General features: G+C 56.1%; 1 protein-coding gene across 2 annotated transcripts in view; it reads left to right on the top strand.

Moving 5' to 3' along the window:
* The window catches only part of GAB2 (GRB2 associated binding protein 2), a 110,255-nt gene that overhangs the window by 78,986 nt on the left and 6,735 nt on the right, over positions 1 to 24,534 (top strand). For both annotated transcript variants that reach the window (XR_010307906.1, XM_064168857.1), the window contains exons 3-6: positions 15,499 to 15,739; positions 19,709 to 20,295; positions 22,031 to 22,128; positions 23,234 to 23,516. Coding sequence is in view for 1 of the 2 variants with exons in the window: in XM_064168857.1 (XP_064024927.1) it covers positions 15,499 to 15,739; positions 19,709 to 20,295; positions 22,031 to 22,128; positions 23,234 to 23,516 (1,209 nt within the window). In the remaining variant the exon portion in view is untranslated. The remainder of the gene's footprint in view (positions 1 to 15,498; positions 15,740 to 19,708; positions 20,296 to 22,030; positions 22,129 to 23,233; positions 23,517 to 24,534) is intronic.

Raw genomic sequence — 24,534 nt, 5'->3', positions numbered from 1 at the left:
GAGGGGATTCTCCCCCTCTGCTCTGCTCTGCTGCGACCCCACCTGGAGTCCTGCACCCAGCTCTGGAGCCCCTGGGACAAGAGGGCTGTGGAGATGCTGGAGAGTGTCCAGAGCAGGGCCAGGAGGATGCTGAGAGGCTGCAGCAGCTCTGCTGTGAGCACAGCCTGAAAGAGTTGGGGCTGTGCAGGCTGGAGCAGAGGAGGCTCCCAGGGGACCTTCTTGTGGCCTTCCAGCATCTGAAGGGGGCTCCAAAAAAGCTGGGGAGGGACTTTGGAGGGTGTGAGGGAGTGTCAGGAGTGGGGGGAATGGAGCAAAGGTGGAGGTGGGGAGAGTGAGGCTGGAGGTGAGGAGGAAGTTGTTGAGCAGGAGAGTGGTGAGAGGCTGGACTGGGTTGCCCAGGGAGGTGGTTGAGGCCCCATGGCTGGAGGTGTTTGAGGCCAGGCTGGCTGAGGCTGTGTGCAGCTTGCTCTAGGGTAGGGACCTCCAAGGTCATCCAGTCCAACCTAGCACCCAGCCATATCCAGTCAACCAGACCATGGCACTAAGTGCCCCGGCCAGGCTTGGCTCCTGCTCTAGCAGTGGGTTTGGACTGGATAATCTTTGGAGGTCCCTTCCACCCTGTAATGTTCTGTGACATTTACAAGAGGCTAAAGTGGGATCCTGGCTGAAGAGTCAGCCCCAGAAAGGGTTAATGGCACACAAGAGATGTTTGGAGGGATTTGGTGATCTTATTTTAAACTCCAACAAACAAAGCATCAGAGAAAATTCAGTTGACAGCTGAGCCCTGGCTGCCTGCCCACTAGGGCAGGGAAGATGCAGATGGCTTTACAGACCCAGGCGGCTGCCTCCTGCCGCAGCCTGTGGCTCAGGGTCCCCAGCAGGATCCTTGCATCCTACAGGAGCCAGCCGAGGTGTGAACGGCAAGGTAAAAGCAGCACTGAGCCAGGAGCACATCTACTTTCCTTCAGCACCGCTGCCTTCCCTGCACCCCTGGAGAGGAGCAGAGGAGGCTCAGGGCAGAGCTCGTTGCTTCTACAGCTGCCTGCAGGGAGGCTGTAGCCAGGTGGGGTTGGGCTCTGCTGCCAGGCAAGCAGCAAGAGAAGAAGGGGACAGAGTCTGAAGCTGTGGCAGGGCAGGTCTAGGCTGGATGTGAGGAGGAAGTTGCTGGCAGAGAGAGTGATTGGCACTGGAATGGGCTGCCCAGGGAGGTGGTGGAGTGGCTGTGCCTGGAGGTGTTGCAGCCAAGCCTGGCTGGGGCACTTAGTGCCATGGTCTGGTTGGTTGGGCAGGGCTGGGTGCTAGGTTGGGCTGGATGAGCCTGGAGCTCTCTTCCAACTGCTGCCCACACTGCTCCTGAGCCAGCCCAGGATGCCATTGGCTCTGCTGCCCACCTGGGCACTGCTGCCTCAGCTTCAGCTCCTCTCTCCCAGCACCCCCAGGGCCCTCTCTGCCTGCCTGCTCTCAGCCACTCTGGCCCCAGCCTGTAGTGCTGCTTGGAGGTGTCCTGCACTGGGACAAAAATGTGGAGTCCTTGAGTCTTGAGCCCTTTCCTCTCACCCAGTGTCCTACCATCTACATAGACATAGCCTTTTCCTCCCTGTTCCCATCACTACTTTCTACACTCAGCATCACAGAGCTTGGAGCTCCTTCTTTTACAACTCTCTCTCAGAATCCAGGTAGGCAAAGCCCCTCAGGGTCACCAAGCCCAGCCTAGAACCCTATGAGATTCCAACCTAGAACTCTATGAGGACTCAACCTTGAATTCTATGAGATTCACCTGAAACCATAGCCCTGAGCACCACATCCAAACCAGCCTTAAACACATCCAGGGTGGGTGACTCCACCACCTCCCTGGGCAGCTCATCCCAGCCACAGAATCACAGAAGCAGCCAGGTTGGCAAAGTCCCTTAGGATCACCAAGCCTAACCCAGAACCCTACTCTACAAGATTCACCTTAAACCATATCTCTAAGCACCACATCCAAACCACCCTGAAACACATCCAGGGTGGGTGACTCCACCACCTGCCTGTCAGTCATATCTAGACTCCCATCCCAGGGGCATTTGGATCAGTGCCACCCATTCTTCTCTACCATGCTCTGAGTTTTCCTGACAGCAGGAACAGCCAGAGCTACAGGTTCACTCTGGCTAGATAAATGCAGATGTCACATCTTAGCCCTAGGCTTGACCCAGTCTTACATGGAATGGATGGGGGAGACCAAACGACCTCAGCTCAGTTCACACCAGACTGAACTGGTGCCTGCAAATGCCTCCTTACCCGACTTCCACTTCAGCCTTTGGTCATCCAGTCCACTAGTACAGGCTGGGAGGTGATCTGCTGGAGGGCAGCCCTGTGGAGAGGGAGCTGGGGGTCCTGGTGGCTAACAAGTTCCCCATGGCACAGCAATGTGCCCTGGGGGCCAAGAAGGCCAATGGGATCCTGGGGTGTATTAAGCAGAGTGTGTCCAGCAGAGCAAGAGAGGTTCTCCTCCCCCTCTACTCTGCCCTGCTGAGACCTCATCTTGAGTACTGCCTTAAGTTTTGGGCTCCCCAGTTGCAGAAGGACAGGGATCTGCTGGAGAGGGTTAAGCAGAGGGCTGTGAAGATGATGAGGGTACTGGAGGGCACTGCCTGGTGAGGAGAGGCTGAGGGCCCTGGGGCTGCTTAGTCTGGAGAAGAGAAGACTGAGAGGGAATTTAATCAATGTTTATAACTATCTGAGGGCTGGGAGTCAGGAGGGGGGGACAGGCTCTGCTCACTGCTCCCTGGCACAGGACAAGCAGCAATGGGTGTAAGCTGCAGCACAGGAGGTTCCAGATCAACACAAGGGGCAACTTCTTGCCTGGAAGGGTCCCAGAGCCTGGCACAGGCTGCCCAGAGAGGTTGTGGAGTCTCCTTCTCTGGAGCCTTTCCAGGCCTGTCTGGATGTGTTCCTCTGTGATCTGTGCTAGATTGTGTGGTGCTGCTCTGGCAGGGGGTTGGACTGGATGCTCTCCTTGGGTCTCTTCCAAGCTCTAACATCCTGGGATCCTGTGACCCTGCCTCTTTAAGCCAGTCCCAGACTTCCCTGACCCTGATTTCCCTGCTCCACAAACAGCAAGTTATTTTAAGATCTGAGACTGTTCAGCCTTTATTTCAGCATAAACAATCCCGGAGCTGGAGTGGTCTTGGCACAAAGAGGCAGCTTGAGAACAGTTAAGTGCCTGCTAACTTTCCCAACCCTCCCTCCCCCCTGTTTCCCCTCTTTCCCTTTGGAGATGAATTAGTTCAGGTGCTAATGACTCTGGAGAAGCAAAGCGCTGCTCACACCTGGAATTTGCTTCCTAGATGACAGAAATGAGGACAGATCATTGATGATCTCCACCAACTGATCAAGGTCTGCTCGCTCTGATTCCTCTGGTGTGTTGGAGAGGGAGCCAGTGATGTCTCCTCTGCCAGGCAAGCAGCAAGAGAACAAGGGGACAGAGTCTGAAGCTGTGGCAGGGCAGGTGTAGGCTGGATGTGAGGAGGAAGCTCCTGGCAGAGAGAGTGATTGGCACTGGAATGGGCTGCCCAGGGAGGTGGTGGAGTGGCTGTGGCTGGAGGTGTTGCAGCCAAGCCTGGCTGGGGCACTTAGTGCCATGGTCTGGTTGGTTGGGCAGGGCTGGGTGCTAGGTTGGGCTGGCTGAGCTTGGAGCTCTCTTCCAGCCTGCTTCATTCTCTGATTCTGGTCTTGTTGGGACCAGGCTTGTTCAGAATCCTTGTGGGTGACATGGACAGTGGCATTGAGTGCATCCCCTGCCACAAGTTGAGGCTGTGACCCCTTCTTCTGGTGCTGCTTGCCTGGCAGCAGAGCCCAACTCCACCTGGCTACAGCCTCCCTGCAGGCAGCTGCAGGCAGCAATCAGCTCTGCCCTGAGCCTCCTCTGCTGCAGGCTGCACCCCCCCAGCTCCTTCAGCCTCTCCTCACAGGGCTGTGCTCCAGGCCCCTCCCCAGCCTTGCTGCCCTGCTCCAAACACCTTCCAGCACCTCAACAGCTCTCTGCAATTCAGGAGCCCACAACTGGACACAGCACTCCAGGGGTGGCCTGAACAGTGCTGAGCACAGGGGCACAAGAACCTCCCTTGTCCTGCTGCCCACACTGCTCCTGAGCCAGCCCAGGATGCCATTGGCTCTGCTGCCCACCTGGGCACTGCTGCCTCAGCTTCAGCTCCTCTCTGCCAGCACCCCCAGGGCCCTCTCTGCCTGGCTGCTCTCAGCCACTCTGGCCCCAGCCTCTAGTGCTGCTTGGGGTTGTTGTGGCCAAAGTGCAGAACCCTGCAATTGGCCTTGTTCAGTCTCATCCCCTTGGCCTCTGCCCACCCATCCAGCCTGGCCAGGTCCCTCTGCAGGGCTCTGCTACCCTCCAGCAGCTCCACAGCTGCTCCTAGCTTGGTGCCATCTGCAAACTCACTGCTGCTGGACTCAATTCCCTGCTCCAGATCATCACTAAAGATACTGAACAGGACTGTGCCCAGCACTGATCCCTGGGGCACAGCACTGGTGCCAGCTGCCAGCTGCATGTGGCACCATTCACCACCACTCTCTGGGCCCAGCCCTCCAGCCAGTTCTTGACCCATACCAGAGTGAATCTGTCCCAGCCAGGAGCTGCCAGCTGTGCCAGGAGCTTGCTGTGGCAGAAGGTGCCAAAGGCTTTGCTGCAGTCCAGGCAGACTCCATCCACAGCCTGCCCCACACTCACCAGGCAGGAACCTGATCATAAAAGGAGCTCAGGTTGGTCAGGCAGGACCTGCCCTGCCTAACCCCATGCTGGCTGGGCCTGAGCCCTTGGCCATCCTGTAGGTGCTGTGTGATGGCACTCAAGGTGACCTGTTCCATGCCCTCCAGCTCTCGCTGCAGTTCTTCCCAGCAGGCACCCAGCACAAAGGTATCCAACAAGCCTCTTGCTAAGATAAATATGGTGCTGGAGCACTGAGGCCTTTGGGGAATATCCTGCCCTTTCCTGGCCAAAGTCCCACTGGCTTTGCTGAGCTGAGGCTGGGATCTGAGCTGGGAGGGAAGGAAGAAATGTGAAGTGGAAGAGGTTTGGGAGCTTTTTTTAGAGCAAAAAAAAAGCATGGCCCAAGCTTTCCAGTGTAGATTTCCCAGCAGAGATGGGCAGGCTGCACTCACAGCTCTCAGTGCTGCCCCAGGCTGTCTCCTAGGGCAGGTACCCAGAGTCACAAGCCCATTTCAAGCACTGCTTGGGTTTCTAATTGGCTTTTATGGCTACGACCCCTGTGCTTGTCAGGGTCAGCCCCATTAGTTTAATGGGCACTGAGGAATTTTTAGGATGACTTAGTGACCATGTTAGAATGAGCAGAGCAGACACACTCAGCCTGACAGCAAAAAACAGAACCAGCAGAGCCTGTGCAGACAAAAGCAGCTGATGGCCTGGGAGTGAAGCAACCGCTGAAGCTTGTGTCAGGAGCAGTGTGGCCAGCAGGAGAAGGGAGGTTACCCTCATCATCATCATGTGCTTTTTAGATACCAGGCAGAGAGAGACCTGGGGGTGCTGAGAGAGAGGAGCTGAAGCTGAGGCAGCAGTGCCCAGGTGGGCAGCAGAGCCAATGGCATCCTGGGCTGGCTCAGGAGCAGTGTGGGCAGCAGGACAAGGGAGGTTCTCCTGCCCCTGTGCTCAGCACTGCTCAGGCCACCCCTGGAGTGCTGTGTCCAGTTCTGGGCTTCTCCATTGCAGAGAGCTGTTGAGGTGCTGGAAGGTGTTTGGAGCAGGGCAGCAAGGCTGGGGAGGGGCCTGGAGCAGAGCCCTGTGAGGAGAGGCTGAGGGAGCTGGGGGGGTGCAGCCTGCAGCAGAGGAGGCTCAGGGCAGAGCTGATTGCTGCCTGCAGCTGCCTGCAGGGAGGCTGTAGCCAGGTGGGGTTGGGCTCTGCTGCCAGGCAAGCAGCAAGAGAAGAAGGGAACAGAGTCTGAAGCTGTGGCAGGGGCAGGTCTAGGCTGGATGTTAGGAGGAAGTTCCTGGCAGAGAGAGTGATTGGCATTGGAATGGGCTGCCCAGGGAGGTGGTGGAGTGGCTGTGGCTGGAGGTGTTGCAGCCAAGCCTGGCTGGGGCACTTAGTGCCATGGTCTGGTTGGTTGGGCAGGGCTGGGTGATAGGTTGGACTGGTTGGTTCTATGATATACTTCTCAGGCTCAACCTTGCTATAAAGCCTTTATGATGGTAATTATTTTGCTGGCTTGCTGTAATGGCTCACATTGCTCTCAAGTGAGTCATGATGAAGTCTTTCAAATAACCACTTGAAATCCATAAATTCTGAGATGTGTCTTTTTGCTAAGAGAAGGTTGCTTTGGTGATTAGTATGCAGGTCAAAACCTGGCCAGGGAGGTGGTTGAGTCACCAACCTGGAATCTGTTTTAAGGTCATTTGGATGTGGTGTTTGCAGATACGGTTTAGGGTGCTAGGTTGGACTGGATGAGCTTGGAGAACTCTTCCAACATGCTTGATTCTGTGATTCTATGAGGGATTGTGGCTGTGGTGATGCAGGAAGGGCTGGGGCTGATGCTAACCCAAAAGCCCTTTGAGGAGCAGCTGCCAGCTCCATGTTTCTGAGTACCAATAGCACACAAATGTATTGCTGCACTGCTTTCAACCCACGCCAGCTCTTGCCTTTGGCACAAGCCACACTCCCCACTCCCTGCCAAACCAGTACAGATGTTTTAACACCCACTGGAGCCCAGATAATTACAAACAGAACAGAGAGGCTGGTCAGGGCTGTTTGCTTTTCATTGCCTTAACTCTCAGCCCTGTGCAAGAAGGCATCTCCCACTTTCTGACGTTGCTTTCAAAGGCATTCCTGTGGGCCAGAGTGATAGCACTCATTTTATTAGGGGAACACCAAGAAACCCCAGCCAGGGTGAGGATCTCACCATGCTCATTGACATAATGGTGACCACAGAGTGAAACAAGTGCAGGGAAGACAAATGGAATCACATCATAGAATCATAGAATCAAGCAGGTTGGAAGAGAGCTCCAAGCTCAGCCAGCACAACCTAGCACCCAGCCCTGCCCAACCAACCAGACCATGGCACTAAGTGCCCCAGCCAGGCTTGGCTGCAACACCTCCAGCCACGGCCACTCCACCACCTCCCTGGGCAGCCCATTCCAATGCCAATCACTCTCTCTGCCAACAGCTTCCTAACAACATCCAGCCTAGACCTGCCCTGGCACAACTTGAGGCTGTGTCCTCTTGTTCTCTTGCTGCTTGCCTGGCAGCAGAGCCCAACCCCACCTGGCTACAGCCTCCCTGCAGGCAGCTGCAGGCAGCAATGAGCTCTGCCCTCAGCCTCCTCTGCTGCAGGCTGCACACCCCCAGCTCCCTCAGCCTCTCCTCACAGGGCTGTGCTCCAGGCCCCTCCCCAGCCTTGCTGCCCTGCTCCAAACACCTTCCAGCACCTCAACAGCTCTCTGCAATTCAGGAGCCCACAACTGGACACAGCACTCCAGGTGTGGCCTGAGCAGTGCTGAGCACAGGGGCACAAGAACCTCCCTTGTCCTGCTGCCCACACTGCTCCTGAGCCAGCCCAGGATGCCATTGGCTCTGCTGCCCACCTGGGCACTGCTGCCTCAGCTTCAGCTCCTCTCTACCAGCACCCCCAGGGCCCTCTCTGCCTGGCTGCTCTCAGCCACTCTGGCCCCAGCCTGCAGTGCTGCTTGGGGCTGTTGTGGCTAAAGTGCAGAACCCTGCACTTGGCCTTGTTCAGTCTCATCCCATTGGCATCCTTTGCCATGCCCAGCCATGGAGATTTTCATTCAGCACTATGCCAGTTGGTTTCTGGTTGCTGTGGAGACCAATTTAAATGAAACTGTGGTCTTTTGAAAGAGAATATGATTTTAAGTCATTTACAATGCAAGGTCCCATGCTAATAGCATTAGCATATTATTTGATTATGGTGATGTGTGGAGAATACATTCCAAGTCCTTTTGCCCTCATTGCATCTTAAAAGAGGAAGAGAAAATCCTCCAGGTTTAAACTGGTGCTGAAGACCTTTACTGGAGATGACCTCATGGTTTCTGGATGCACTGAGGGTCACAGACACTTTTAATCCTGTGGCAAAGAGAATAGCTCCCTGGAAGGGACCTTTTCTTTCTCTTCTTCCACTGAGCACTGTTAATAGAGTGCCTAATGGGCAAGACTCAGGTTTTTAGTCATAGAATCAAGCAGGCTGGAAGAGAGCTCCAAGCTCATCCAGCCCAACCTAGCACCCAGCCCTGCCCAACCAACCAGACCATGGCACTAAGTGCCCCAGCCAGGCTTGGCTGCAACACCTCCAGCCACGGCCACTCCACCACCTCCCTGGGCAGCCCATTCCAATGCCAATCACTCTCTGTGAAGTCATTAACCCTCATGGTTGCAATACCATGTCCCTGAACTAGAGAGCAAAGTGGCCTGGGGGTCAGTGTGAGCAAGGGTCAGATCATCCCCAGAAAACATGAGGATGGAGACTCCACAAGCAGAAACAATTTGGCCTCTTTTTTTTTTTTGGCTTGTTTTTGTTCTGGAAGTTCACTTCTCCCTTTCCCATCTCTGCAGCCTTTACTCTCAGACACACTGGAGACAGAGAGATTCAGAGTGGACTTGAGGAGAAAGTGGTGAGAGGCTGGACTGGGCTGCCCAGGGAGGTGGTTGAGGCCCCATGGCTGGAGGTGTTTGAGGCCAGGCTGGCTGAGGCTGTGTGCAGCCTGCTCTAGGGTAGGGTGTCCCTGGGCATGGCAGGGGGTTGGAACTGGCTGATCCTTGTGGCCCCTTCCAACCCTGACTGATTCTATGATTCTAAGCTCTTGCCAGAGAGAGTGATTGGCATTGGAATGGGCTGCCCAGGGAGGTGGTGGAGTCACCCTTCCTGGAGGAGTTCAAGCAAAGCCTGGGTGAGGCACTTAGTGCCATGGTCTGGTTAATTGGGCTGTTAAAGGCTGGAAGGAACCTAAAAAGCTCATCCAGTCCAACCCCACTGCCAGAGCAGGATCGCCTGGACCAGATCACACAGAAAGGCATCCAGGCAGGTTTTGAATATCTCCAGAGAGAGAATTATAGAATCATGGAATCACAGAATCAACCAGGCTGGAAGAGACCTCCAAGCTCATCCAGTCCACCCTAGCACCCAGCCCTATCCAGTCAACCAGACCATGGCACTAAGTGTCCCATCCAGAAGGGGCTTCTGAAAGGAGAAATTTGGAGATGCTCTTCCTTTTCCCCATCACTGCCTTGTGAGTGCTGCTAACTGAGCAGACTCTCACAGCTCTGCTGGTTTATTGACTCCCCAGCAAGCCAAGAGATTCAATGTTTCTCCCCCAAGGTAAAGAGAGCTGGAAATAAATGACTTCTGTAAAGAGGCAGGCATGGCACTTCTTCTGTAATACAAAGTGCAAACATTTGGGCCTTTTGCATGCTCCCTTGAATAGAAATGGTTCTAAATCATGCATAAGTAAAATGGGTTCACATTTTCTGCTAGCAGAAGTTTTCCTTTGCTCCCCTGGAGCATTAAAGACCCATTCTCCCCTTGCCATTAAAAAAAGGGCTATAAATATTAAAGCAAGAAGCCCTGATTGGAAGTAGGCTGGGATTCAGCCTGTCTGCTTCTCCAGCCCTGCTAAAAAGAGGAATGCTCCCATGTTTGCTCAGGCAAGGAAAGATGCCCATAGGCTGCTTGCAGTCAGGTGGGGCCACAGCCTCCCTGCAGGCAGCAATGAGCTCTGCCCTGAGCCTCCTCTGCTGCAGGCTGCACACCCCCAGCTCCCTCAGCCTCTCCTCACAGGGCTGTGCTCCAGGCCCCTCCCCAGCCTTGCTGCCCTGCTCCAAACACCTTCCAGCACCTCAACAGCTCTCTGCAATTCAGGAGCCCACAACTGGACACAGCACTCCAGGGGTGGCCTGAGCAGTGCTGAGCACAGGGGAACAAGAACCTCCCTTGTGCTGCTGCCCACACTGCTCCTGAGCCAGCCCAGGATGCCATTGGCTCTGCTGCCCACCTGGGCACTGCTGCCTCAGCTTCAGCTCCTCTCTGCCAGCACCCCCAGGGCCCTCTCTGCCTGGCTGCTCTCAGCCACTCTGGCCCCAGCCTCTAGTGCTGCTTGGGGTTGTTGTGGCCAAAGTGCAGAACCCTGCCCTTGGCCTTGTTCAGTCTCATCCCCTTGGCCTCTGCCCACCCATGCAGCCTGGCCAGGTCCCTCTGCAGGGCTCTGCTACCCTCCAACAGCTCCACAGCTGCTCCTAGCTTGGTGTCATCTGCATCTCCCTGATGCTGGGCTCAGTCCCTGCAGTGAAGCCTGTCCCAGCCCACATTGTCTCTGGAATTGTCCTTCATCTCCTGCTGTAGGTCACTGTCCCACTCCAGGGCTCTCAGATAAAGATTTCCCAGGTGGGATGCTCAAGGTCGTGCACAAGCCAGGGCTGCAAGCATCCACTTTCATCTGCTTTTATCTCCAGCACTGAAGGCCTTATAACAAAACCAAACAGACAGAAGCCAGGCATCCCTGCCTGGCCAAATGTTAGACCTACAAATATTGACACCAAGGGCTGAGCTCCACAATCCAGCAGCAGATTTGCTCTTTAAAGGGTAGCTGCCTTGGGGGGTTGTGTGCTGATGTAACACAGAGCTGGGTCACTGCCACCAAGGGGTGTTTCCCGGGGTAGGAATGAGGTCTGGGGCATGGCTTCATCTCACAGAAGCAAACCTCTCTTCTCCAGGCATGGTTTCTATTGCAGCCTCTCTCCTTTCTGCCCCTTTTGTCCTTCAAAGAATTGATTGCTGCTAAAATAACTGAGATATGTAATGCTTTGAGGTCAGGATGATCTGACTTGGCTCCTTTCCCTCTCCTTTCTCACTCACTGTCCAGTGCTGGGATTATCTTCCCTCCACCCCTTCCCCCCTTGTTCCCAAGCTCCTCTCAGGCAAATTCTCCTGTGTTGCCACTGCTTTTTAGTGGTTTCACACCAAGGCAAGGAGAATGCTGACACTAATGGGCAGAAATGATCCTGTTTATTGCCACTTGTCTTTGTCTCACTGTCTCTTCCATCAGCTCTCAGCTAATCCTCCCCATCCTGTGATAGATGCTCTAATAATTGGGGAATTTCACCCTTGTCAGAAGAGGAAAGCTAAGGGGGAGCAGCTGAAGCTAAGAATAATTTAGATGGATGAACATGGGTCAGAGAATCAGACAATCATAGAATCAGGCACACTGCTGCCTCATCTTCAGCTCCTCTCTACCAGCACCCCCAGCTCCCTTTCTTCCTGGCTGCCCTCAGCCACTCTGTCCCCAGCCTGTAGTGCTGCTTGGGCAAAATCACCCAGACCAAATGCCCTTTCCCACTAATCTGCTGGATGAGACCAAAGCATCCTCAGACTGACAGCAGCTTTTCCAAATGCCATCCAACTCAGAGGCAGTAGAGAGAGGTCAAGAAATAGCATCATAGAATCACAGAACCAGTCAGGGCTGGAAGGGAGCACAAGCAGCAGCCAGTTCCAACCCCCTGCCATGCCCAGGGACACCCTACCCTAGAGCAGGCTGCACACAGCCTCAGCCAGCCTGGCCTCAAACACCTCCAGCCATGGGGCCTCAACCACCTCCCTGGGCAACCCACTCCAGCCTCTCACCACTCTCCTGCTCAACAACTTCCTCCTCACCTCCAGCCTCACTCTCCACACCTCCAGCTCTGCTCCATCCCCCCACTCCTGACACTCCCTCACACCCTCCAAAGTCCCTCCCCAGCTTTTTTGGAGCCCCCTTCAGATGCTGGAAGGCCACAAGAAGGTCCCCTGGGAGCCTCCTCTGCTCCAGCCTGCACAGCCCCAACTCTTTCAGGCTGTGCTCACAGCAGAGCTGCTGCAGCCTCTCAGCATCCTCCTGGCCCTGCTCTGGACACTCTCCAGCATCTCCACAGCCCTCTTGTCCCAGGGGCTCCAGAGCTGGATGCAGGACTCCAGGTGGGGTCTCAGCAGAGCAGAGCAGAGGGGGAGAATCCCCTCCCTGGCCCTGCTGGCCACACTGCTGCTGCTGCAGCCCAGGCTCTGCTTGGCTTTCTGGGCTGCAAGTGCACACTGCTGGCTCCTGCTGAGCTTCTCCTCCAGCAGCACCACCAAGTCCCTCTCCTCTACTCAGGGCTGCTCTGCAGCCTGGCACTGCCCAGCCTGCATTTGTGCTTATAAACCTTCCTTGGTGCTATGCTCATCCTTGTGGCATCCCAGGGCCTGCTGGCAGAGCAGTGGCACAGTGAGTCAGCCACAGGACAGGCAGTTTGTTCTCCTCCCACCCCAGGAGAAGCCTGTGCAGGGTTTTGGTAGGGTTGTTTATCTTGTTTATTTTAGTGTTTCTGGAGTGAGCTGGCAGCAAGTGTGGAGGTGAAGGTAGATTCCCACAAAGGAATCAGGCTTGGGGCAGAATGCCTGCAAACTGCCCAGCAGAAAAGGACCTGTGGGTGTTGATCAACAGCCAGCTGAATATGAGCCAGCAGTGTGCTCAGGTGGCCAAGAAGGCCACCAGCATCCTGACCTGGATGGTGCCACATGCAGCTGGCAGCTGGCACCAGTGGTGTACCCCAGGGATCAGTGCTGGGCGCAGTCCTGTTCAATATCTTTAGTGATGATCTGGGGCAGGGGATTGAGTCCAGCAGCAGAGAGTTTGCATATGGCACCAAGCTAGGAGCAGCTGTGGAGCTGTTGGAGGGTAGCAGAGCCCTGCAGAGGGACCTGGCCAGGCTGGATGGGTGGGCAGAGGCAGGGTTCTGCACTTTGGCCACAGCAACCCCAAGCAGCACTACAGGCTGGGGCCAGAGTGGCTGAGAGCAGCCAGGCAGAGAGGGCCCTGGGGGTGCTGGCAGAGAGGAGCTGAAGCTGAGGCAGCAGTGCCCAGGTGGGCAGCAGAGCCAATGGCATCCTGGGCTGGCTCAGGAGCAGTGTGGGCAGCAGGACAAGGGAGGTTCTCCTGCTCCTGTGCTCAGCACTGCTCAGGCCACCCCTGCAGCGCTGTGTCCAGTTGTGGGCTCCTGAATTGCAGAGAGCTGTTGAGGTGCTGGAAGGTGTTTGGAGCAGGGCAGCAAGGCTGGGGAGGGGCCTGGAGCACAGCCCTGTGAGGAGAGGCTGAGGGAGCACACCCCCCAGCTCCCTCAGCCTCTCCTCATAGGGTTTGTGCTTCTCAGTCCTTTTCTGCTGCCACAGGATTTATCTTCCCAGCCCTTGGAATCCCCTTCCAGCCCTGTGAAGCAATCCATCTCTCACCTGCTATTAGAGAGTTCATCTCACAGACCTAATGGAGTTCCTGAGTCCTGAATTGGCTCCCACTAATGCTCTGTGCCTGGGTCGCAGCGGGAGGCGAGCTGGGAATTAATGGTGGAGATCAATACTGACACCGATGGAGAGGCTTCCCCCAGGGGAGGGACCATGCTTTTAGCAGGCTTTGCCTCCTGCTCCCCTTGGAGCTGTGTTTCATGTGCTTGGGGTAACCACAGAGCAGTTCATCCTGCTTTCATTGAGTGTGTTTTTGTGTTGGCTTCACCAGTTTGCCCCAAAGCAATCTGGTTTTTTGGGAAGGCATTAGGATGTCCTGGTGTTGAGAGGTGATAGGAAACAGGGAGGAATGGCTGTGCTGCCATCAGGTTGTGCTGCCATCAGCCTGTGCTGCCATCAGCCTGTGCTGCCATCAGATTGTGCTGCCATCAGCCTGTGCTGCCATCAGCCTGTGCTGCCATCAGGTTGTGCTGCCATCAGCCTGTGCTGCCATCAGCCTGTGCTGCCATCAGCCTGTGCTGCCATCAGATTGTGCTGCCATCAGCCTGTGCTGCCATCAGCCTGTGCTGCCATCAGATTGTGCTGCCATCAGCCTGTGCTGCCATCAGCCTGTGCTGCCATCAGGTTGTGCTGCCATCAGCCTGTGCTGCCATCAGCCTGTGCTGCCATCAGCATGTGCTGCCATCAGCCTGTGCTGCCATCAGGTTGTGCTGCCATCAGGCTGTGCTGCCATCAGGCTGTGCTGCCATCAGGTTGTGCTGCCATCAGATTGTGCTGCCATCAGCCTGTGCTGCCATCAGCCTGTGCTGCCATCAGCCTGTGCTGCCATCAGGTTGTGCTGCCATCAGCCTGTGCTGCCATCAGCCTGTGCTGCCATCAGCCTGTGCTGCCATCAGGTTGTGCTGCCATCAGGCTGTGCTGCCATTGAGCAACACCTGGACAGGCTGGGAAGTTGGGCAGAGGGGAACCTCCTGAAGAGGAGGCTCGCAGGTGACCTTCTTGTGGCCTTCCAGCAGCTGAAGGGGGCTCCAAAAAAGCAGGAGAGGGACTTTGGAGGCTGTGAGGGAGTGGCAGGAGTGGGGGGAATGGAGCAAAGGTGGAGGTGGGGAGAGTGAGGCTGGAGGTGAGGAGGAAGTTGCTGAGCAGGAGAGTGGTGAGAGGCTGGAGTGGGTTGCCCAGGGAGGTGGTTGAGGCCCCATGGCTGGAGGTGTTTGAGGCCAGGCTGGCTGAGGCTGTGTGCAGCCTGCTCTAGGGTAGGGTGTCCCTGGGCATGGCAGGGGGGCTGGAACTGGCTGCTCCTTGTGGTCCCATCCAACCCTGACTGATTCTATGACTCTAAACATTTCTTTCCCTACATGGCATGTGTAGCTGATGTGCTGCAAGCAAAGGAGCTTGTTGCTGCTGACTGCATCACTTACAGATATAAGCAGACCACACCAAGCTCCATAAAATCCAGAGCATTTAAGTAAGGAAAGGCCTGGGAACACACAAGATTGTAGAATCATAGTGTCATAGAATCATAGAATTATAGAATGATTTAGGTTGGAAGTGACTGCCATAGAATCATAGATTCATAGAGTCATAGAACTAACCAGGCTGGAAGAGACCTCCAAGCTCATCCACTCCAACCTAGCACCCAGGAGGGTGAGAGAACACTGGAACAGACTGCCCAGGGGGGTTGTAGAGTCTCTGTCTCTAGAGGTATTCAAGACCTGCCTGGATGCATTCCTGTGTGAGCTGCTCTAGGTGATGCTGCTCTGGCAGGGTGGTTGGACCGGATGACCTCTCCAGGTCCCTTCCAGCCCCTAATCTTAGAATCATAGAATCAGCCAGGCTGGAAGAGAGCTTCAAGCTCCTCCAGCCCAACCTAGCACCCAGCCCTGCCCAACCAACCCGACCATGGCACTAAGTGCCCCAGCCAGGCTTGCCTTCAGCACCTCCAGGCACAGCCACTCCACCACCTCCCTGGGCAGCCCATTCCAATGCCAATCACTCTCTCTGCCAACAACTTCCTCCTCACATCCAGCCCAGACCTCCCCTGACACAGCTCCAGACTCTGTCCCCTTCTTCTCTTGCTGCTTGCCTGGCAGCAGAGCCCAACCTCACCTAGAACGATTTGAGTAGGAAGGAACCTTTAAGATCACCTAGTTCCACCCCCCTGCCTTTAGCAACTAGTCCAGGTTGCTGAAACGTGGGGTTGCTGTGTGTGGCCTCTCATGAGTGTGTTCTTTGCCTCCACAGACACCCTGAGGAGCATCACCTCCCTGAACCACGCGCCGCGCTCCTCCCCGGCAGAGCTCAGCAGTGCCAGCCACCACCTGCTACGAGAGCGCAAGTCCTCGGCGCCAGCCCACTCCAGCCAGCCCACCCTCTTCACCTTTGACTCGCCTTCCAGCCACCTCCAGAGCACCCTGTCTGCCAGTGCCCCTCAGGACTACCTTTTCCTTCACCAGTGTATGAGCAGGAAGTCAGAAAACGCAAGGTACTGTAGCCCACCTGGCAGCAGATGTCCATAGGGATTGCTCCCAGCCTTCCCCCAACATGATCTTAGAGAATCACAGAACCTCAGAGGTTGGAAGGGACCTCCAGAGGTCATCCAGTCCAACCCCCCCTGCCAAGGTCTGCACAGGAATGCATCCAGATGAGTTTGGAAAGTCTCCAGAGAAGGAGACTCCACAACCCCTCTGGGCAGCCTGCTCCAGGGCTCTGTCACCCTCACTGTGAAGAAGTTTCTCCTCATGTTGAGCTGAAACCTTCTCTGTTCCAGTTTGTATCCATTGCTCCTTATCTTATTGCTGTACACAACCCAAAAGAGCTTGGCCCCCTCCACTTGCCCCCCCCCCCACCTCAGCTATCTGTACACATGGATCAGTTCTCCTCTCAGCCTTCTCTTCTCCAGACTAAACAGCCCCAGGGCTCTCAGTCTCTCTCCATAGGGACGATGCTCAAGCCTGGCTGGGGCACTTAGTGCCATGGTCTGGTTGGTTGGGCAGGGCTGGGTGCTAGGTTGGACTGGCTGAGCTTGGAGCTCTCTTCCAACTTGCTTGATTCTATGACTCTATGACTCTACAAACCTGTGTGTTCCCAGGCTTTTCCTTACTTAATTGCTCTGGATTTATGGAGGTTGGTGGAGTCTGCTTGATTCTATGATTCTGTGATCCTATGAGGATCCAAGAGGAGGAGGAGAGAGCAAGCACTGATGCTTTGGTGGGCAGAGACAAGCCAGCCAGCAGCAGCTTCTGCAGCTGGGCCAGAAGTCATCACCCCAGTCAATGCCCAGCACACAGAGCCAGGCTGCAGGACTGCTGGGAATGTCTCCTCTTCCAGCTCCATAGCTCTTACTTTACTCACCCATAAAATGAGAGTAATGGTAGCTAATTGGTGAGCAGTGCAGAACAATTAACCCACGAGATGCTTCAAATCCTCAGCCGGAAGGACCCTGCCAGAGCCCAAACGATCTCCTGGGTGGACTGAGCTCCGCAGAGGGCAGGGATTCCTTTGGCCTCTGGCAGCATCCTTCGTTTTGTCCCCGAACAGGTCCTATTTCCGAGCGCCATCTCGTGCTGGCTCCACGCAGTGGAGTCCCTCTTGGCTCTCTGGAGCATCAGCCAGCAGCTCCCAGCCCTTCCCCCACGGCCTGCCCTTCCCCAGGGAGCTGCTGCAGCCAGAGCCTCCCCTCACAGCCATTCCGCTCCTTCCCAGCCTGGTGGTGGATACAGAGCAGGACACTCTTCCACAGGGAGACCTTTACATGGGGCTGACTTGAGAGCGTGGTCCCCAAAAGCCTGACCCATTTGTGACTCCATTCACACTCCTGTCAGCAAAAAGACTCAGCCCAAGGCTGCTTCTCACCCTCTCTGGGTGGGTCTGCATTAGCTCATCGTGGAAGGCGAATCTCTGTTTAGGCTGTGCTGCATTTTCTTCTTCCATGCTGCCTCAGACAGCTTGGAGGAAGACAACAGGTTGGTGGGACACTGGAACAGGCTTCCCAGGGAGCTGCTGGAGGTCCCATCCCTGGAAGTGTTTAAGAGCAGGCTGGATGGGGCACCCTGATCTAGTGTGAGGTGTCCCTGCCCATGGCAGGGTGCTGGGACATTGGAACAGGCTTCCCAGGGAGCTGCTGGAGGTCCCATCCCTGGAAGTGTTTAAGAGCAGGCTGGATGGGGCACCCTGATCTAGTGTGAGGTGTCCCTGCCCATGGCAGGGTGCTGGGACATTGGAACAGGCTTCCCAGGGAGCTGCTGGAGGTCCCATCCCTGGAAGTGTTTAAGAGCAGGCTGAATGGGGCAACCTGATCTAGTGTGAGGTGTCCCTGCCCATGGCAGGGGGTTTGGGACTAGATGATCCTTAAGGTCCCTTCCAGCCCTGACAGTTCTATGCTTCTTGTCATCATCATCATTGTCTACATTTGACTCTACCACCTCTCACTCTTGTGTCCCACTGCTTCCACAGTGAAGTTCATGTTTCCCCAAATCATGCAGGATGAGGAACTCTTTCAGGGTGGCAGAGTTGAGCATGGGAGTCAGGGAAGTTCTCCATGGCAAATTCAAGCACCCTTTGACTCAAGAAAAGGTCATCTGCTGGAGCTGTGGGTGCAGAAAGCCAAGTCTGTGGGGCTCATCCTCTTTTGCAGCATTGGAGCATTGAAAGAGGAAGCAACAGGAGGGATAAAACAGGAGGTGAAACACCTCAGAGGGAATCTGCAGAGGAGCAGTGGCTAATGAGCAGTCATTAAAGGACAGAGGTCCCCTCATTGCTCACCCTCCATCCTGGCTGCCTTTCCAGGCATGACCACAATACAAATCATGGAATCATTATCCAGGCACAAACGTAATGACCATGCTGCCTTGCTCACCCTGAGGCACTCAGGGGCTTTTGTAAGCCTGATTTCAGCCACCAGCTTCATCCCTTCTCCTCCATGGAATGGGGCTGCAAAGTCCAAATCTCAGCTGGGGACTGTCTTTACCTCCCCAGAACTTGTCCTGCAAGAGGGCAGGGTGGTGGCATGACTGCAGGCTTCAAAATAACCCCCATCTGGAATTTTTCCAGTCCCTATGAAGCACCTTTGCAAGGCAGAGGTGAGAGCAAACTCCCCTCCTGCACTGCAGGTGGGTGGCCAGCAAGTGATGTTGATGCCAGTGGGGTGGCTGAAGCAGCTTTGCAAGGCAGAGGTGAGAGCAAACTCCCCTCCTGCACTGCAGGTGGGTGGCCAGCAAGTGATGCTGGTGCCAGTGGGGTGGCTGAAGCAGCTTTGCAAGGCAGAGGTGAGAGCAAATTCCCCTCCTGCACTGCAGGTGGGTGGCCAGCAAGTGATGCTGGTGCCAGTGGGGTGGCTCTTTGCAGGCATATCTTGGGTTGCTCTCAGCTGGTGTGAAAATTGCCCATTTGGAACAATTTATGTCTGTAGCCCCACCGTGGGTCAGGATACCCATAGCTCCCAGTCCCTCATGAGGTCATTCTGAAGGTGTTTCAAGACCAAATGGATGGTGAGCAGGTTTGGAAGGGTCTAAGGTGCTTCCAGCGTGGGTCAGGAAGGTGACAATTCAGGGGGAGCAGAGTTGCACCCTGAGATGGTCACAGGATGTTAGGGGTTGGAAGGGACCTCCACAGATCATCACAGAGTTCACCACCCCTGCCAGAGCAGCACCATGGAATCTGGCTCAGGTTGCACAGGAACACATCCAGACAGGTCTTGAAAGGCTCCAGAGAAGGAGACTCCACAACCTCTCTGGGCAGCCTGTGCCAGGGCTCTGGGACCCTTCCAGGCAAGAAGTTTCCCCTTGTGTTGAGCTGGAACCTCCTGAGCTGCAGCTTCCACCCATTGCTCCTTGTCCTATCCCAGGGAGCAGTGAGCAGAGCCTGTCCCCCCCTCCTGGCAGCCCTCAGGTGTTTAGAAACATTTATCCAATCCCCTCTCAGTCTTCTCCAGACTAAGCAGCCCCAGGGCCCTCAGCCTCTCCTCATCAGGCAGTGCCCTCCAGTCCCCTCATCATCCTCCTATCCCTCTGCTGGACCCTCTCCAGCAGATCCCTGTCCCTCTGCAATTGGGGAGCCCAAAACTGAAGGCAGTGCTCAAGATGAGGTCTCAGCAGGGCAGAGCAGAGGGGCAGCAGAACCTCCCTTGCTCTGCTGCACACACTCCTCCCAATACAGCCCAGGACCCCATTGGCTTTCTTGGCCCCCAGGGCACATTGCTGTGCCATAGATGTTCTCCCCCAGGACCCCCAGGTCCCCCTCCACAGGGGGAAGGGGAGGTCCCCCCCTGCTTTTACATCTCTTTAGACAGGCGGGGGGAGTGGGCTAACCATGAATCACCTGGTGGTGTTCAGACCCACCCGTGGGGAGGGGTTAAGACCACCTGGAGTCAGGTTGGAGGTGAGTCCCCCGGGAAGGCTAACCCTGCGCAGGTGGCACGGGCAGAGTCGCCAGCGCCTCCGCCTCTCCTCCGCAGGAGCGCCAGCTTCTCGCAGGCCAGCAGGGCTGCCTTCTTCGTGCGCAGCGACTCGGCCGTCCAGAAGCTCTCGCAGGGCAACGGGCACTGCCTGAACGGCGTCGCCGGGCAGCTGCACGGCTTCTACAGCCTGCCCAAACCCAGCCGGCACCACTCCGAGTTCAGGGACAGTGCCTACGACCTGCCCCGCGCCTTCGGCTCCTACAGCCACCCCAAGCCCAGCCTCACCAGCTCCGAGACGGATAACGAGGAGGTCTACACCTACAAGACCCCCAGCAACGCCCTGTGCAAGGAGTTCGGGGAGCTCTCCACAGACCCCTACGACGTCCCTGCCACCCCGCACTCCGTCTACCAGATCCCCAGGACGTTTACGCTGGACAAGAACCACAACGCCCTGGCCGTGGCTGCCGCCGACTCGCCCGGCGCGCCGCCGCCGCGGCCCCCGAAGCCCGGGCAGGCGGAGCCGCGGTGGGGCAGCCCTCCGCAGAGAGCCCAGCCCGGGGAGAGCCTGGGGCTGGCCCCCATGGCAGCCACCATTCCCCGCAGGAACACGCTGCCGGCGGTGGAGAACAGCAGGCTGCACCGAGGTGAACCTGGGAGCGGGGAGCAGGGAGAGGCTTGGTCCTGTCTGCAGCCCGGGATGGGGCTGGGCTGCTGGGCTGCGGGGGGACTGTGGTAGCAGCTGGCGTCAGCCGGGAGGGTGAACACAAAGGAGGTCTCCCTGGTGAGGATGGGGCTCTGCTTTCTGAGTGTGTGGGCACGGAGGAGGCGTAGTCAGGTCTGTACCCACCCGTGCTGCTCAGCTGGCTCTTGGCTGTGCTGTGCCTTAAACCAAAACCCCACACCTGCTGTGGAGCCTCTCACCATGAAGCTGGTGATTTTGGTCAGCTGTAGCTTGCTTTCGTTACACACACAACTCCTCGCCAGGGTTATCAGCGCTCACTTCAGCCTAGGATCGGAGAATCAATCAGTCAGGGTTGGAAGGGAGCACAAGGAGCAGCCAGTGCCAACCCCCCTGCCATGCCCAGGGACACCCTACCCTAGAGCAGGCTGCACACAGCCTCAGCCAGCCTGGCCTCAAACACCTCCAGCCATGGGGCCTCAACCACCTCCCTGGGCAACCCACTCCAGCCTCTCACCACTCTCCTGCTCAACAACTTCCTCCTCACCTCCAGCCTCACTCTCCACACCTCCACCTTTGCTCCATTCCCCCCACTCCTGCCACTCCCTCATACCCTCCAAAGTCCCTCCCCAGCTTTTTTGGAGCCCCCTTCAGATGCTGCAAGGCCACAAGAAGGTCCCCTGGGAGCCTCCTCTGCTCCAGCCTGCACAGCCCCAACCCTTTCAGGCTGTGCTCACAGCAGAGCTGCTGCAGCCTCTCAGCATCCTCCTGGCCCTGCTCTGGACACTCTCCAGCATCTCCACAGCCCTCTTGTCCCAGGGGCTCCAGAGCTGGATGCAGGACTCCAGGTGGGGTCTCAGCAGAGCAGAGCAGAGGAGGAGAATCCCCTCCCTGGCCCTACTGGCCACACTGCTGCAGCCCAGGCTCTGCTTGGCTTTCTGGGCTGCAAGTGCACACTGCTGGCTCCTGCTGAGCTTCTCCTCCAGCAGCACCCCCAAGTCCCCAAGCCTGGAGCTGCCTTGGTTTTGCACACCAGACAGGGACATCATTTTGTACATCTCAGAGGCTCAACGTGCCAGGTGCCGCAGACCTGTCCTTCCCGTTGGCCATGGATGGGCCATGGATGAACCTGGCCTATGGAAATCTTGTGCCTAGGATGAAACAGTTGCAGAGCAACTTAGAAGAGGTGATTGGAGGGAAAACACAGGATAAGTTATAAGCATAGCTCCCTGAAATGCTTCTTCCATCTCCACCTACCTGGATATCACTGTTTAGGTGGAGGGCAGACCCATGCTCAGCAGTAGATAGACCAGTCTAAGAGTCTAGCACCCCATCCTCACCCTCTCCTTCCTTTCCTGGAGGATGCCAGGCCTTACATCTCTCAAGTGAGCTCTTCCTTAAGCCAATTTTGTCACCATGATCTACCTTATCTGATGCCTTCACTCCTGGGCTTTTGCAGCACTTCGACAGAACCAGGTTAGGTCCATGTGGCACTTGCAGCTGTGCTGACGCATCAGAGGGATGCTAATTGGAAGAGAGCATGACAGGGAGTCTGTGACAGGTGAAACCCCCTGTCCTCTCAGCAGCATCTCGAGCATCAAGAGTAGATACCACCTTCCCAGCAGCTGGATTTTGTTCTCAGGGGCCCTTGTATGAGCAGCTGCAGAGGGAGACGTTGTGTGTCTGTGGTTGTGTTGCAGCTTCTTCCTGCGAGACGTACGAGTACCCCCAGCACGGAGGCGGCAGCAGCGCTGTGCAGTCAGCTGAGTCCATGAATGATGGCTACAACTCCTACCTGGTGAGTTGGCCTTGCTGTTGGCCACCATGCTGCAGGCAGCACTTTCCCCTTATAGATTCTGAGACAAGTCAGTTCCAGGTGGGAGCTCACAGCCCAGTCATGCAGTGCTAAGTTAGGAAATGAAGAGTTCTGTTGCTGGCTTCCGTTTAAACCGTGGTGGCCTACAAGGGTAGAGGTGGAAGGGCAACAACCTAACCCAGTATAGAATGCTAGAAGAGAATCAACCAGTTTGGAAGAGACCTCCAAGCTCAGCCAGTCCAACCTAGCACCCAGCCCTGCCCAACCAACCAGACCTTGGCACTAAGTGCCCCAGCCAGGCTTGGCTGCAACACCTCCAGCCACAGCCACTCCACCACCTCCCTGGGCAGCCCATTCCAATGTCAATCACTCTCTCTGCCAGGAACTTCCTCCTCACATCCAGCCTAGACCTCCCCTGGTACAGCTTGAGACTGTGTCCCCTTGTTCTGTTGCTGCTTGCCAACCCCACCTGGCTACAGCCTCCCTTCAGGTAGTTGTAGGCAGCAGGTAGTTGTAGGCAGCAGAGTGCCACAAACAGTACCCCAAGCAGAGCTTTGCTTGGGTGCTTGCACAGAGTGTACCTGCCTGGAGCTTTGACCCAAACCCAGCTGTGTCCAGGAGTTTGGTTTCTCCAAAGCTTGGGCTGCTGCTGAGCTGAGTTTTGCCACAATGCCAGAGCTGCCTCTTTTGTGCACTCTCTGAGGTTTCCTGAGCTGGAAGTGAGATGAAGGTAGCCTTTCATATTGCATTTTAGTCATGGCCAGAGCCCAGCAGAAAATGACTTTCCAGGTTAAGTATGCTTCTGCAGGTCACTCAGATGCTGAGAAGAAGCTCAAGTCTGGGCAGTTAAGACTTTTCCCTGAGTTCAGTGTGTCACAAAGTCTTGGACACAGCAGAGTGCACCCTCTTAAGTGCAAACTGATGGCCAGAGAGGGACTAGAACATCCCTTCCATCTGCCCTGAGGTTTCAGAGCTGGTGCCCCACCTCAGGTGTGTGTTTGGTGATGGTGAGATGGAAGGATTTGTAGTGGGCTGTTGCTGAGCACTGTCTGCTGCTCACAGCACATCCTTCTGCCTGTCCCCCCAGCAAGCCAAGGCGGTGGTCGCCCGCTCCCACAGCACCGACTCTGAGGACAACTACGTCCCCATGAACCCTGGTTCCTCCCCCCTCATCCACGCCGAGAAAGCCAACGACAATGCCCAAAATCTCTACATCCCTATGAGCCCTGGGCCTCATCACTTTGACCTGGTGGGCTTGTCCTCAGCTACTCTCCCTGTGCACAAAGGAGGAGCCATGGCGCAGTGCCACAGGCGGCTGAGCGAAATCCAGCCCCCGCCGGTCAACCGCAACCTCAAGCCCGACCGGAAAGGTAAGAATGGATCTTGCCAGGAATCCTCCCCTTCTGGTAGTGCTTTGGACTCCATCTCTCAGCCTCTGCACACTCAAGGGAGTCCTGTATGCGGTGTGTACCTTGCTGCTGCCAGCAGTCAGACCCCCAGACTGTCACAGGCTCGCAGGATATTAGGGGTTGGAAGGGACCCCTGGAGATCGTAGAATCAGGCAGGGTTGGAAGGGACCACAAGGAGCAGACAGTTCCAAACCCCCTGCCATGCCCAGGGACACCAGGGCAGGATCTCATTCCCTTTACCTTCACCTCTCTTCATGCTCCACTCCAAAATTTCTGTGCCATATTCAGATGATGCTATTTTCTCCTGCTAGGCAAATCTGCACAGCTCTTCCCTTAGGGCTTTGACTGCATTCGCCAAATCTCTCCCCAAACCATTGTCTGGAAGGTCACCAAAGAGGGGCTGAGCAGGAGAGCTCCCTTAGAATCAAGTGGGTTGAAAGAGAGCTCCAAGCTCAGCCAGCCCAACCTAGCACCCAGCCCTGCCCAACCAACCAGACCATGGCACTAAGTGCCCCAGCCAGGCTTGGCTGCAACACCTCCAGCCACGGCCACTCCACCACCTCCCTGGGCAGCCCATTCCAATGCCAATCACTCTCTCTGCCAGCAACTTCCTCCTCACATCCAGCCTAGACCTGCCCTGCCACAGCTTCAGACTCTGTCCCCTTCTTCTCTTGCTGCTTGCCTGGCAGCAGAGCCCAACCCCACCTGGCTACAGCCTCCCTGCAGGTAGCTGTAGCCAGCAATGAGCTCTGCCCTGAGCCTCCTCTTCTGCAGGCATCATTAGAGCATCAGCACCTAAGCCTCTCAGCATGCTCAGTGAGGGCTGAAGCTGGAGCACAGTGGTCTTGCCTTCCACCTAACAAACCCCCCCCATCATGAGAAGAGCTTTTGGGTCACCTTGTGGATTTTCCTCTGCGGGGAAATCCTCTGTCTGGAGGTAGCTTAGGGCTGGCAAAGACTAACCCTGGGCTACACTGCT

Source organism: Pogoniulus pusillus, chromosome 3 (genome assembly GCF_015220805.1).
Source record: "Pogoniulus pusillus isolate bPogPus1 chromosome 3, bPogPus1.pri, whole genome shotgun sequence".
NCBI lineage: Eukaryota > Metazoa > Chordata > Aves > Piciformes > Lybiidae > Pogoniulus > Pogoniulus pusillus.
Note: the sequence above shows the minus strand (reverse complement) of the source record. Positions and strands in the feature narration are given on the sequence as shown.